Source organism: Macrobrachium nipponense, chromosome 13 (genome assembly GCF_015104395.2).
Source record: "Macrobrachium nipponense isolate FS-2020 chromosome 13, ASM1510439v2, whole genome shotgun sequence".
NCBI lineage: Eukaryota > Metazoa > Arthropoda > Malacostraca > Decapoda > Palaemonidae > Macrobrachium > Macrobrachium nipponense.
The window spans coordinates 52,500,615-52,516,910 of record NC_087206.1 but is presented as its reverse complement, the minus strand read 5'-3'; the positions used below and the strand labels follow the sequence as shown (position 1 = coordinate 52,516,910).

General features: G+C 39.0%; 2 protein-coding genes across 2 annotated transcripts in view; one reads left to right on the top strand and one right to left on the bottom strand.

Moving 5' to 3' along the window:
- Positions 1–16,296, bottom strand: part of LOC135225788 (hypoxia up-regulated protein 1-like) — a gene marked incomplete in the record, with an annotated part of 558,991 nt that overhangs the window by 254,775 nt on the left and 287,920 nt on the right.
- The window catches only part of LOC135225321 (hypoxia up-regulated protein 1-like), a 124,389-nt gene that overhangs the window by 53,302 nt on the left and 54,791 nt on the right, over positions 1–16,296 (top strand). Inside the window, exons 5-6 of the mRNA XM_064264653.1 lie at positions 741–840; positions 9,244–9,394. Coding sequence (XP_064120723.1) covers positions 741–840; positions 9,244–9,394 — 251 coding nt within the window. The remainder of the gene's footprint in view (positions 1–740; positions 841–9,243; positions 9,395–16,296) is intronic.

Here is a 16,296-nt window from a genome sequence, read left to right as displayed (position 1 = left end):
GAAAGACTACAGAAAAATCCACGAATGAGTCCACAAATCGCGAGAACGAGAGCAAGGAGGTCTACTGTAGGTGCTTTACTTAATTTGATAGACTTAAAACAAGTGATCTTTCATGATAAGTGTTTAACATTGTCGTTCTTATTTCTCATTTGATATCGATATTAAAGCCCATATACGTACATGTTTTACCCAGGAATATTTTAGTTGTTAAAAATTATTAAGAATCCCTTGAAACATTTGAATGTTGGCCCTAAGCTTTGTTATATTTAATATGCTGGTGATAAATTGTGTATTTATTACATGTATTATTGATCATCATTACAATAGATTTTTATTTAGCTAATTTTGATCATTTATAGGTACATGTATATTATGTTATACCCCATCATAGTATTTTGTTACAGTAAAACATTAACATTCCCTGTAATGTGCTTATTTATTCTCATCGCAGTACATTTTTAATTTCACCTCTTTTAGTAATTTGTGAGTACTACTCATAAATTTTATAGTGTACTAATATCTTATTTTATATGGTAAAATAAACTTATGTACTATGGATTTGATGCTTAGCCTATTCTAAATGTGGAGTCCTTAGAAATGTGAATGCTAATTTTACAAAAAGTACAATAAGTGAATAGATATATTAGAAGTATATTTTAAATATACAAATTTTGCAGAAATATTTGTTGGACAAAGTATTGTGGTTTAGAGTAAACTTTTATGGCATATTTTCTTTGCAGGGCTGCAGATGCAAATAATATAACACATGTTATTGTGTCTGGTGTAACATCTGCATTTCAGAAGCATCTCCAGGAAGGTAGTGAGCCCAAAGGTATCAAGGTACGGACATTCGTTTCCAACTGATTTTATTTTGAATGGGTTTTAACTTCATTTTAATAACTATGTGCAGAAGTCTCTAAATATTATTCAGTTAAGAGCTCAGGCTTATAATATCTACAAAAAACACACCTACAGTATGTTCATGTGCAGTATTCACTGGTTGTGATTTGCAACAAGTTACAGTTATTTGTTACTTGGATAGTTCATGAACAACCTTCAGTAAGTAGGTTCAAGTATATAGCAAGTTATTTTGTGATGGTTATTGAGTAGGTATACTCTTTTATGCACCTGCTGGACCATTTTGTTTAAAGAATAGCTTTGATAAGAGGTTCTGTTGGGTCATATGATATTGCGTTATGTACTGCCATTTTTGGTTGCCAAATTTTTCTTCAGTATTCTTATATTAGTAAAGATAATTGTTTAAAATTATAATTAAACAAATCACAAACCATTTCCTTGCCATGTCATATCATTTCCATATAAAATGATGTTCAACAAAGCCGTGTAACTCTTTCCCTGTTCTATCAAATTTTTGGCCCTCTCATTTGGTAAAAGGAATCCCCTGGAGAGGATTACTGGTTCTTTCAGTGGGTGAGAGATGCCTTTGAAATGTGGTTAATTCCCAATATCTGTTATTCGAGTTAAATCTTCGTGGTTTTTAGCATTCGTTATATTTGCTCTTCATTTTTCTTGTATGTTCTCTTGTTCTAATTTACTAACTCATTTTTACTTGTTTTTTTGTTGTTCCATGTTTCATGTGGCTTTATTGTCCTTTCTAGATTTTAAGGTGCCTGTAGTATGGCTATTTCATTTGCATCGTGGTGGTAAATTTTCATCTAAACTAAATTTACTTTAGGCATGTTGTTGTAACATTCATGTCTTATTCCAGTTGTATAACATTCCAGTCTTATTCCAGTTGTTTAACATTCCAGTCTTATTCCTGTTGTTTTTGCATTCCAATTACATTCCATTGAATATGGTAGGTTATTATCATGTTGAGTTGGGTCTTCTTCCCAATTTGGATTGTTGATGTAGGCAATGTATTTAATGTTTTAGTCATCTTTTAAAATGACAAATACATTCTGCCACGATTTCCTTAACATCTTACATGTGTTGAATGTTGTAAAAATATATTTGTTTGCGATGAATCTTACTGTTAAAGTTAGCTTATATCTTTGTGCGATTAGGTGCAATTGGCATTCAGCATTCAAATAGACAAGAATAATGCTTGGCTGACCCAGATGGACTGTGTGTAATTGTCTGTTTCTCAATGAGTGGCATTGGAATGTTTATGGTCTTGTCAGAATTATTCATGCCATGTCCTTGTGCATACGGTTGGTAAGGTTCAAAATTGCTGGAGCACATTCGATTCACATGAAAAAACCCAGCCCTAACTTTGGCATTCTATAACATATGAACAAAAAAGATAAAGCAATGAAATTAAAGCATAACTTGCCAACTCCTCATCCTCTTAAGCTAATAATGGATGGGATGTTCATGGCAAAGCTCATAAAACCATTTTTGGAAGTGAGTCCACTGGGCAGTTGATGCTCAACAGACTGCCTTATGTCAAAGACCACTGTGACTGCTCATCACAGACTGACTGACTGACCCAGCAACCGCGCCAGCAGACAACTCAGACATTCAGCCAACAAGCAAGCCACTCGTTAACTATCCATCCACCACTCTCTCTCTCTCTCTCTCTCTCTCTCTCTCTCTCTCTCTCTCTCTCTCTCTCTCTCTCTCTCTCTCTCCAGAAAAACACATACGCACTTACACACTACCATACAGCAACACCAAACGCAAACACGACATATTAAACATACTAAAAAACTTTCAATTATTCCTGACAACTACAAGCAACCCAACGACTCTCTCTCTCTCTCTCTCTCTCTCTCTCTCTCTACCCTCGAAGACGGTGTCAAATGTAACTACTATATCACTCCTCCATATTACCTCCCCAGACACATTTTACAAGTCTCCTTACACTCAACACCCACACTAAATTGCCTTTTGCAAAACAGGCCCTTGGATCTTGTTTGAGGACCCCCATACACTCTCATGGTTACATTGCCATTCTCTTCTTCTAAACTACTTTCATTCAGTTTCCCATTATCTCTCTCACTACTATCTTCCCAAATCTCATTCACTACCTCATCTACACCTTCTAGCTCTGGTCCCAGTATCTCCCATATTTCGGCTACCAAACCATTCGGTTTATCCATACTTCTGTCAAACTCTTGCAAATATTCATCCATACTATCAACTACTTCCTTACTACTTGGTTCCCTTCCCACTGAAATCTCACTTATCCCTGTCAATTCAAACCCACTTACACTATAAGTATCATTCATTCCCTCAAAGTCATCCGTATTACACACCTTATCAACTGTTTGTACTCTAACACTAACACCATTATCATGCGGTTCACACTTCTTCCTTCCATTCCCTTTCCCTACATTCACCATCCCACACTTCTTCAAAACTTAAACCCTAGCAACATATCATACTTATCATTCGTCCCTTCAATTACACAAAAGTCATTCTCATCCATTGCTACCCCATCAGTTTCCATTTTCTCACATACCATCCCTACCACAGGCATACCTAAATTCCCTATTCCTCTTACCTCTCGTTTATGTTCCCTAATTTCACATTCACTCCTTAACCCATCCATTCTTAAAAAAAACATTGACACTGCAGCCAGTATCAATCAAAGCAACCAAACACACTCCTATGCGCCTGACACTGCAGCCAGTATCAATCAAAGCAACCAAACACACTCCTATGCGCCCTACTTTTACACTCATGTATTCATGGAATCTATCCACAAACCCTTCTTCATGCAACAACCTTCTCACACAAGCATCATTCTTACTGCCCGTACACTAGAGGACCCACCCAACTGAATCCCCTTAACTCCTAGTTTCCCGAATTCCCAGCCTGATTCATCCTCTTTCGCCTACACACTCGCTACATGACCTTCCATTCTACATTCAGCCACTTCGCACGCTGTTCTTTACACATCCTAGCATAATGCCCATTCTTTCCACAGTTGCCACAAATCACGTTTATACAGATACCCCGACATCCACTAGCTATATGCCCTACCTGTCCACACTTGTAACATGTAATGTCCCTCTTTCTTACACTCACTCATAAATGGCCTGTTTGCCCACACCCGAAGCATGCTCCTAATGCCCACTGACATTCATTCTATTTATGCCCTGATTTCCCACATCTATAACACTTCTGCTCTCACTCACAACTAACTAACCCTAACCTTCCAACACTTGCACTCCTATCTCTCGTAGGTTACGCCATACTTGAATTACTTGTTCTAATGCTCTTATCAACCACTCGCTCTGCCATTCACCTCGGTCCTTCTAAAACTGCCTTCTTATAACTCTTGAACTCTGGTATCCCCTCAGCTACTTCAGTCCTAACACTACACTTCTATTCTTTCATACACCTATCTAGCTCATAATCCTCTACTGTTTCTAAAATGTCATTCCATGTCAACCTTTCATTCATCCATCGCATTTTCTCCTTACACTTTAAATTCATAAACTCACATAACTCTCGGGCACAGTCGCTAACAACTTCCTCACTAACTCCTTACACTCATTTATTCCCTTGTCTCCAAACTTTTCCCTAGCTAATGTCTCTGACCGGCATACATACATAGACAATGACTCACCAACATTATTCTTGCCTCCACAAAATCATTTTTCCTCCTATACCTAGTTTCAACACCCTCTTACGACACATTTACACTCATCAGTATCCCATACATGCTTAACAAATACCCAGTCAAAAAATCTCATAACTCCCTAACCCAAACTCTCCTTTTGTCTCTGTACTTTGCCATACAATATTTCTCATATTTCTTGAAAAAGTCCCCTATCTCCCTACCTCCATATTCCTCATACCGTGCACATCGGGATACCTCTCTCATATGCACAGCCTTTGGGTATTTCTTGCTCACTTTCACTCTCCTTTCCTCTACTTCCATCTTGATTCCTATTTACCTCCTCCGAATACAATGAATCAATGCTCTTGATTACGCTCTTCTTACCCTTCTTCCTTCTACCTACCTGTTCCCACTCATTGCTATCTAAATCACTCATTCTGTTCCTTACTCTCTTCCTTTTTCCCAACATTCTCAATTCCTTTCACATCCTGCCTGTCATCCTTACTAACTTTCTTTCCCTTAGTCGTCTTCTCGAACCCTTTCAGGGTGAAGTTAGAGGCTGTGTTCAGAGTTTCAAGGAGTATCTGGCAAAACTTCAAGAAGAACCATGGGTAGTGATGGTTCTCAGGGAAGAATACTTTGTGCCTCAAGTTATTCTTCCATCTCTGTCAGCAAAGTTCTGATTTTTGGAGGATATCAAACGGATGTTATGTAAGGAGGCTGTCGAACCAGTTTTAGACTAATCACAAAGGTTGTACTATTGACTTTTTCATTTTCTTAAGGCCTCTTAGGGCCTGGAGGCCAGTATTGGAAGTTTCCAGTTTCAAGAAGTTTGTTCATTTTACACCTTTTTCAAAGGAGCCATTGTTCAGCCTTCCTGAAGGGCGACTGGAGGTTTTATGTTGATATGCAATGCGTACATCTCTGTCCTGGTTCATCCGCAGTCGAGGAAGTATCAATGCTTTATTCCTCAAAGGGAAGGTCTTCAAATTCAAAGCTGTGTGTTGGTGTGAGGATGGCACTAAATGTATTCTCCGTATTCTCCAATGTTTTTGCTCTGTTAGTGGGAGAGAATCATCTGCTTGCAGTCAAAGTTCTAAACATGGATGACTGGTTAGTTCTTGCTAACTCTTTTCAGGCAGTCATCAGGGCCAAGGATTATCTTCTGTTTGGTCATGTTGCTGGACATTATCGTAATGCTGACATGTCTGTGCTTCTAAATCAGTCAATTGTTTATGTGGGAATGAAGATCAATTCTCATGTTGGGCTTTTCAGACAGACTGGTAGAAATTTTCTATCACTGGTGAGAAAATCTCAACCTTTAAAAGCCTTGGGCTTTGGAAGTTCTTTCCTCGTTTGGGTCACTTGGTCTCTACAGTTAAGTTTAACATGGTCCATATGACCAATTTTGTTTTACCTCAAACTCTTGGATCAGGTCTCGTCGTCTGGATTCTATTACAATTGTAATTTTTTCAGATCTTTTACGTTATCTTCTCTGCATTGGTTGGAAGATTGGTCAAGGCTGTTGTATAGTTTGCCTCTGTGACTGACCTCACATTTCATCAGTCACATTGGAGTTAGGTTGGTGAGCCATTCTGGAGAACATCAAAATATTTGGAAGCAAAATGTATACAAACAAACTAGAGCTTTTGGTAGGTTGGAAGGCCTTATGCAAGCAGAATATCTAAATAGTGGATCACAAGCTACTCCAACAATTCAACCTCTTTCTTATACATATAAGGAAGTACAAATCAAGGTTTTGTTCAGTCTAGCAGAGAAACTTCTTTTGGCAGAGTCCACAAACATAATTCTTCCATCATTGTTCGTCCCAGGGAAAAAACATAAAATATGTAATTACAGGAAAGGGCAAGTCTCCTGGCAGAATGGTCTCTTCATCTGCAAGTATGTCAGAAGTTGTGAAACATTGATTTGTTTGTGACTGCCCAAAGTGCAAAACTCCCTGTTTGCTGCACTCCATGCCAGGATCTCTGGCGCACACAGCCGTTGCTTTCCCTTTAGAGTGATTGAATCTAGACCCATATGCTTTTCCTTAATTCTTGAGGAATGTTTTCAACCAGTGGTGAGACTCTTGAGGACTCAGGCCATAGTTAGCTGTTGGTGGTCCCAAAGGAAGTGGTTTCCAGATCTACATTCCCCGATTTCACCTTCTGCCAATCAGGAAAGATCGTAGTCCCATTTGAGATGATTCCATCAAAATCTCTGCATGTTTCATCTGACCAAGTAGAAACTGGTAGTATCTGTTTCTTGCAAGCAAGAGGCTTTTCGAGAGCAGCTAGGAAAACAATCCCTAAGTCTAGTAAGCCCTCCACTTTTAGACCTTATATAAACAAAGATTAGTTTATCGATAGGGATTTCTACTTTTACCTCTGTAGATAATCCGTTCATATTCTTCCAGAACCTCAGGTACATGAAGCGATTTTGTTCTAGGGCCTAAAATGCAATATATCACTTTGTGTTCTTCAGTTGTGGGATTTCTTTACTTGAATATCGCTCATGACTTTGGACAAAGCCTACCAATCCTTTGAGCTGGAAGACATAAAATCTTCCTATCTTAGTTTAGAATGGATTTTGGACGTACCCAGAAATTTGATGTTACCTCAGTTTGAGCCTTTAGAGGAAGCTTACCTTGAGAACTTTACTTTTAAAACACTTTTTCCTTTTAGCTTTTGCTTGTAAAGCTTTATTCAAGGGGCACATAATTTTCTTTCTCTCCCCCATTGCTAAGGGCTAAAAACATCAACTGCTTCAGTAGGCAATTAAGAGGAAGCTCTTATGCATCCAGCTATAGCTCTTAAGAATTTATCAAGAAAGACAATCCTTGAAGAGGAGAAGTTGATACCGTAATTTATTCTTTCAAGTTAGGATACCAAACACTTCCATGTTTAAGATTATTGTGGTTTTTCCCACTTGAATAATTAAGTCATGGCACATAGATTTGAGTCCTTATTAGTATTTGCCTTTGTTTGAAACCAAAACTTCACAAACTTTTGCTAGAGAGGGTTGTCAATGCAGTTCATTGGACATGGAACTCGGGTTTGAATTGCTTTCTCTGCAAAACATCAATTTCCATACGAAAATCATAAAGCCCTAGTCCTCTGATCATGGTGACAATTTTCAACTGATTGAAAAGTGAGGGACTCTTCCTTTCTTTCCTAATTTTAGGTTGTTAAAAAATCCCGGTACGTATTGAGTTTGGGGAGCAAGAAGGTACACATTAGTGTATAAGAGCATACCTTCATATCTAAAGGTATAGCCTCAGTGGTGTGGTCGATATGGTGTTGAGGTGCCACTTCATTGACGGTGAGTTCGATTCTCGGGCATTCCATTGAGGTGTGAGAGATGTGTATTTCTGGTGATAAAAGTGCACTCTCGACGTGGTTTGGAAATCATGTAAAGCCGTTGGTCCCGTTGCTGAATAACCACTGGTTCCATGCAATGTAAAAACACAATACAAACAAAAAATCATATCTGAAGGTAGTTATTGTTGCTAGTTTTGGACTCCGTTATGGTTGTTTGACTTGGGCACAGGAGTTGCAAGTATTCTATGAGATAGTCAGTCCTTTTTTCTTGTAAGGATCCCTTTGACAAATCTCACTGTTGTCCATGCACCTTGCTGTGGATCCAACAACATGTGAAAATGTTTATAAGCTTTTTCCCAATTAAAAAAATATTTTAATTTGCTTGGCTGAGCAGATGTTGCCTTGTAGCACTAACCCATTATCCTCATTCAAAATGTTCGTCGGCTAACTTTAACTATAGGTAAGTGTCTATCCAAATAATGAAAATTGTCATTATATATTTTTAGGGTAACTTCTGTTAAAACAGAAACCCACCCAGCCTCTCCCCACATGCATGGTTTGGAAGAATTCTGATAAGAACAATGCTACCTGATAGGAAACAGATAATTGTAGCCAGTCCATCTGGGTCACCCCAGCATTATTCATATGTTTATTTTGAAGGCTGATAGCACCTAAATTTATAGTAAAAATTTACATTATATCTTCCATTATCTCTTACAGTAGTTAGCCTGCAACTCTTGTTGACACTTTAGGTTATCACATATAGTTTAGCTAGCAACTCTTATTGGAACCTTGGGTTAAAAAGAAGAGGGGATTGTGCTGTGGTTATGTGGATTCCAAGTTATTTTGTTTCAGAGAGAGGAATTGCCTCATACAATGGATGCTTTTCTTGTTACTGTGACATTGCTGGTGATGATCCACTACATTAGTCATAGTTCAATTACTGCACAAGTCCTTGACAGATACTGACTGGCACACTACCCTGTGAAGTAGGAAAAAGGGTTTGGTGGTTACCTAGGTCTGTGTGTTGAGTCATCCAGTAGCTCTCCCATGTGGAAAGGTGGCTTGGGTGCCTATCATGTGTATATAGATTTGGTTTCTAGGACACTTTACACCAATTCAGTGACTTGTCCCTTGCTTGTTACTCTTCAGTGACAGTATGAGTGTTTTTTAGCACTTAAAGGCATTATATTGATTTCCAGAAAGAGAACTCCTCACTAATGGCCCAGCAGTATGGACATAATTATCTTCCTAAGATAGGTTTTGTATATTTTATGCAGAAAATCTATTGCTTTTCATGAAAATGGTTGCATTTCTGCATTTAATTCAATTACTGATCTCAAGTTTATTTTTATTATGTTATTTGTTGTTTCTTTACCTCCTGAACAGGCTCACTTCAATATGGATGACTCTGGTGTCCTAAGCTTAGGTGCTATGGAAGCAGTTTTTGAAAAGAGCATTCTGGTTGAGGAAAATAAACCTAAGGAAGAAGAATCAACTTTATCTAAACTTGGAAGCACTATAAGTAAACTTTTTTCAGGTAAGGTGATTTTTTCATGATGCAGTGATAGCTATATACCCACTGTAGTGACTAGTTTTATCATTGTAGTATGAGTGACATTTTAACTTCCTGCATCTTCATTGTCATAAGATGTGTTCAGTTTTGGAAATTATTTGTTTAAAAATTCTTGAAAATATTTTTTGACAATTTTTACTTTCTCAAGACATTGAATAAACTGTGATTGTCATGCTGTCACCAAGTTTTTATAAAGTAAAGGTTGAATAAACTGATTGTCATTACATCACCAAGTTTTTAGAAAGTTAAGGTTGGACATAAAAGATTATGAATGATTGATATTAACCTTATAAGTAGTTATTTGTATTTTTAATATTTTAAGGAAATTTTTTTGTGCAAGTATGCTACTAGCAATTTTGGAAAAATTCTTTCCCTTTCATATATGTACAGTGCTCCCCCACTTTTACGTGGGAATAGGTTCCAGAGCCTGCTGCGGAAATGTAAAAATCCCCAATAAAAATGGTTATAACAGGCTTGCCACCATCCTCCCGCTCTCCCATTGGTTCCTGATGCTAGTCACCGCCGTAAGATCCTGCTCTCCTATTGGTCAGCACCAGTCCCATCATGCCTCTATGTTAAGGCGTTCCTTGACCATTTTTTGCAGCAGCATTATCGTAAACATCTCTGGAATTCGTTCGTTCACATATATTTTGTTTGTTAACGTAAATTCGTGTTAGTGATTTCGCTTTCGCTGTACTGTAAGTTACTTTATCTTGTTGTGTGTAAACTTAATGACTTACGTTATTAGCCATGGGTCCCAAGAATGTTGCTAAAGTTCACGGAAAGAAAATGTTTTCTATGCATATAATCAAGAAGTGTTAATGTTTTCTGCCATTTGTTATGTGTTTCGTAAAGTTTAGTGTTGTTTTCTGCTATTTTTTAATGTGTTTCGTAAAGTCAAGTTTTCATGTTTTCTGCCGTTTGTCTTCCCCCTCTGTCGCCACTTTCAGACATCACCTCACTCGAAAGGTAAGGTTCCACATTTTACTACATACGTACATACATGTACACCCACACACTATTTCGTGTACCCTGTACACTAATACACTTTATTTACAGGTACAGTAACAGTTAGGTTAAGTATTGAATGGTTCAAATTGTTGTATTTAATTGTTTATTGGTCAATTTAGCTTTATTATAAAATTTACTGTGGTGTTTTTGTAGGGCTTGGAACAAATTAGGTAATTTACATGTAAAACGTAGCTTGAGATAAGAAAAATCAGGTTACGAAGGCCGCTTCAAAACGGATTAATTTCGTAACCTGAGGCACTACTGTATATATATAATATATTATATATATATAATGTATATATAATATATTATAAATATAATATAATATATTATATAATATATTATATTATATAATATATTATATACATATAAAATTTATTTATATATATATATATATATATATACAGGCAGTCCCCGGGTTACGACGGGGGTTCCGTTCTTGAGACGCGTCGTAGCCCGAAAATCGTTGTAAGCCGGAACGACGTTTGGAAATATGTCTTAAACTAATAAAAAGTTATAAAAACCTTACTTGTAATCCTTTGGTTACACTACATGTTGTTTCCTGTAGTTTTATGTACAACCTGGAGTTATTTTCATAAAAAAATGCTGGTTCTTGAAGGTAAAAACTACTGTAATCCTCTGGTGACACTACATTCTTGAAGTTTTATGTACAACCTGGAGTGATTTTGCCAAATCTTGAGGGCTACAAGAACAGTTGATTACTATTTACGTATCATATAGACTAATTAAATTAAACGTATCTTTAAATAGGCTTATATATTAGTATCAACAAAACATTTCCTGGCATGAGTCAGAGGCTGTTTAATGAAACGAACATTTCTCTGTCCTATCTGTTCAGAAAATAAAACGTTACGTCAATCCCCGAGACCATTGTTGCCAAGACCTCTCTCTCTCTCTCTCTCTCTCTCTCTCTCTCTCTCTCTCTCTCTCTCTCTCTCTCTCTCTCTCTCTCTCTGATCAAATTACACTGGAACCTTGACATACGATTGCCCTAATATACGAATGTTTTGAGATACAACAGAAAATTTGCGAAAATATATGCTTTGATATACAACGAAATATTTGAGATACGATTTTACGATGTGATAGTTGTATAGGCGACCGATAAATGGCGTTCAGTCTGTTTGTTGGTGCTGCATCGTTAACACGTCGTTGTTTAGTTCGTTGTATTTGTGCCTATTTTTCGTGTTATTTTGTCTATTTTATTATTAACCATGGGTCCCAAAGCTAAAGACAAAGCAGGTGATAAGAAAAAACCCAAGAAAATTATTTCGATGGAAGCAAAACATGAAATTATAGCAAAGCATGAACGTGGCGTTCGTATCGTCGATTTGGCAAACGAGTATGGTTGAACTCCTTCTACAATATCCACGATCATCAAGCAGAAGGAAGCTATAAAAACCTTCCAAAGGCATCACCATTATTTCTAAACTACGAACTGATTAAAGAATATAAATAAAAATTAGTTTAGCAATGTTATTTCATTTGTGTTTATTACGTAGTTATTAGTGTACATATGTAAATAAAAAGAGAGCAAATCGTTCCCTGCCACCCTTCCCTACCTCCTCCCCCTGCTGGCCTCACGTCATCTTTCGTTGTGATAAGTAAAATTACTTTTTTTTTTTTTTTTTTTTTTATTGTGTGTTTATTACTCGTTTATTTGTGTATAAATTGTGTATTATATGTAATTTAGCTGTGTTTAGGTGTGGTTTCATAGCGCTAGAACGGATTAATACATATTACATATTTTAAACATTGGGTTTTTAAAAAATGGAAAAATGCTTGAGATACAACTGTTTTTGATATACGACGATGGTAACGGAACAAATTAAATTCGTAGGTCAAGGTTCCAGTGTACTGGATAATGTCTCTCTTTGGATACTTCGATTTTGCCAAATCTTGAGGGCTACAAGAACAGTTGATTACTATTTACGTATCATATAGACTAATTAAAGTAAACGTATCTTTAAATAGGCTTATATTATTAGTATCAACAAAACATTTACTGGCATGAGTCAGAGGCCATTTAACGAAACGAACACTTCTCTGTCCTTAACTCGGAGCGTCGGAAGACGCCTCTCTCTCTCTCTCTCTCTCTCTCTCTCTCTCTCTCTCTCTCTCTCTCTCTCTCTCTCTCTCTCTCTCTCTCTCTCTCTCTCTCTCTCTGATCAAATTACTGGATAATGTCTCTCTTTGGATACTTGGAATTTGCGTTGTAATCTAACCAGAAACTTCGTTTTGTTATTATTACTGGAAACAAGCAATGATTTTTTCATTATTTGCACTTTTGGACTGTTATATGTAAACTTTGCGCACCGCAAGCTAGTATGTATTCATTCGCTCGGAAACTAGTTCCGCATATGAGGCGTCACTAAAAAACATAGAAAAATATGACATAAAAAGTGTTGAAAATCATCATGACCTCAAAATTTTTGTTGTAATCTAACCAGAAACTTATTTTTATTAATATACTGTGCTAAACTATAAAGGATTTTTATCATAGCAAAGTGCACTGCATGTATTTATTAATAGAGCAAAAGACTTTGTGCACTGTATTTATCAATAAAGCGAAAGGCATTGTTTATTTGTTATTAAAGCGAAAGATCTTATCCTGTTTTTCTTTTTTGTCTGACCTACTTAGTGCAGGTATACTCCTACTTACGATGGGCCTGTTGCTGAATAACCACTGGTTCCATGCAACGTAAAAGCACCATACAAACAAATACTTACGATGGGGTTAGATTCCATAAAACCCATTGTTTGTCGGAAAAATTTTATCTTTAATATACCTAGTCTATCCTACACTAGGGTAATCAGTACCAACTTTACATATAAGGTAGCCTAGCCTACACTGCACAGTATTCTTTATAGATATATAGTATAGTAATTATTAATTTCAGCTAATTCTCTAGGTTCAATGCTTATTAGCTTATGATAATTCAGTAAAAAAAAAAAAAAGAATGGACCTGAAACGAGAATCAGCTTTGTTCCGACATCGGCATAATTGAGTGATTTCAGGCTTCTGATGGCTACGTATAATTACACAAGTAATGATGTGGCGGGGATCACAAGCTCAAAAAACAAGCTGCAGAATTCCCCACCCCCCACATATACCTAATCAATCCAGCTGCCAAACTCACCTTCTGTCACACTTTCCTCTTTACACAACAATATACACGCAGGACAATTGATCTATACCAACACAGAAAACAAAAAACACAAAACACATGTACTTACCAACTCCAGATACTCTGAGGCTATGCTGTGCTGTCTGCCCGTCAGGGTCGCTGAGACACCAACAACAACCACCAAGAACCGCAACCCAACAACAAAACAACAACCAAGGAACACAGCCACAATTCAACAACACAGCAAACAACCAAGGAACACAACCACAACCTAACAACACAGCAAACAACCAAGGAACACAACCACAACCTCACATATAACAACAAAAACTCAACAACACAACAAAAGACCATTGCAAAAACAACACAAAAAATCACAACAGAACAGGCTCAACAACTGTAAGCAAACAACACTTAACTTAACCCTTAAACGCCTATTGGACGTATTTTACGTCAACGAAAATTGTCTGTTGGGTGCTTAATTAACATATAATCCGTTGACACTAAAAAGTTTTCCCAAAAATTCGCTGAAAAATAGTTATAGGCCTACTTGTCGAAAACTTTTGAATCACGCAGCTTGAGGGATGCTGGGAGTTCACGGATCAAGCTGTTGTTTTGTTTACAAGCGTTACCCAGCCGCGCATGCGCGAGTTGCTGTCTTCTCGCACCAGCAAGCATCAGCGACGCGTTGTCCGAGAGCGATCTTTTGCCGCATTCGTGTTTTGCCGTACTTTTGCGAGTGTTTGAGTGTTTGTGGTGGTACAAGACGTACATGGAGATGTCTGAACGTTGAATGGAGCGCGAAAGGCGTGTTTTGCCTCTCGGTAGGGATCATGTGAGACGTATTTTGGACTTGGATGCTGGAGAGGGACCAAGCAACCAAGATGACCTAGCTCCTCAACGCCGTTCCGTGCGGCCAAGTGTAGCCGAAAGTGTTCAAGCACCTCATTGTGTGCCTTTTACAACCCCTAGGAAGCGTCGGGGTTGTCCTGAGGGGCATTCGTAAGCATTTGGGGGGCCTCGAACAAAAGGACATTGATGAATACTTGTTGGAGCTTGATTGGGAGCAGCTCACAAGTCCTCATTTTGATGGCGGTTGGTCATCTAGTGACGAGGACATCACTCCTGATGTTAGTGATGATGAATATTTGCCCCCAATGTCCGTACGAGGGTCACAGGCTGAAAGTGAGTGGGAGTTTAGTGGTTTTAGTGCCTATGAGGGGGGAGTCTGAGGAGGAGAGGAGGAGTTGTCAAGTTTTGTTGTTGAGGACGACACAGAAAGCGAGGGCCTAAGTGAGGGAGATGGGCCACGGGGTGGGAGTGCGAAACCGTGCCCGAGCACGTGCGCACATGGGCCCGTAGAAGGTCGGAACGTCGCACCAGCCTAGGTGAAGGCTATTCGTCCGAGAGTGACGAGGGGTGGTCGGAGTACCCCACCCCACCTAACATGCTCCCATTCACGGCAGCACCTGGACTCACCGTATCTGTTCCTCTCACTGCTCTGGGGTTCATTCAGCTGTTCCTGGCACGGGAATTGCTGGAGTTCCTGGTAGCAGAAACGGCGGAATACGCTCGATACTGCCGTGACAAACTGCGGACTACGTTGTCTTATCGCTGGCGGGGCTGCAACCTCACGGACATGGCGCATCCTTTTGGGCTCCACATTTGTTTTGGAATGATACCTGCTGCCGACGTCAGGCAATATTGGAGGCGGAAATTTTTGGCCCGTGATAGTTTCCTGGCGTTGGACAGGTATTTCAACGCCTTCAAACGAAGGGCCATACCCCGGAATAACCCCGACCGCCTCATCTTAGTCCGCCCAGTGTTGAATTACATTCGTGAACAGTGCCAGTTTCTCGTGGTTCCTGGCAAGAACCTTTCTTTGGATGAAGGGATGATGCCTTACAAAGGACGTCTTAGTATAAAAGTGTACAATCCAAAGAAGCTAAAGAAATATGGCATAAAATTATTCTTTATTACGAAGTCCAACACTGGATACATCGTGGACATCTCTGTGTATTCCGGGGTCTTCTCCACGATGTGTGACACTGTTTTCGGTCTTGTGGATCGTTTTCGTAACCAGGGATACCACATGTTTATGGATAATTATTATAACTCGGTATCCCTGGCTCAGGAACTGTATGAAGCAGGTGTGCACGTCAGTGGTACCCTTCGGTTGGTGCGTGGGCCCCCGAATGTCCTCAAGAGGTTCGCTAGCCATCCACAACATCTGGCAAGAGGAGAGACAGAGTGGCGGCGGAAGGGAGCTGTCTTCGTCATCTGTTGGAAAGGGGGTCCGACTCGTCCCCATAATTACGAGGAGTCATGAACCCATCCAAGAGGAGATCATACAGCGGAAGAAGACACGTCGACAGGGCCGAGTTGTGTATGAGGAATTTCGTGCCGAGCGGCCTACCATCATTGGGCACTACAATAGGCACATGGGAGGAGTTGATCTCTTTGATCAACTCATCCAGTACTATCCCTTCGCCAGGAGAACCAGGAGGTGGACCCAGAAGCTCCTCAAATACATCCTTCAGTTGGCCCTCCAAAATGCCTACATACTATACTGTGGGTACTACAGTCACGGTCTCCGAAGGATGACCCACTCACAGTTCCTCAAGGCAGTCGGGAATGCCCTCATCCACTTTAATCCTGATGAGTGGCCGTCCATGACTGCCCCCCCTGCCCCGAGCTGCAGATCTG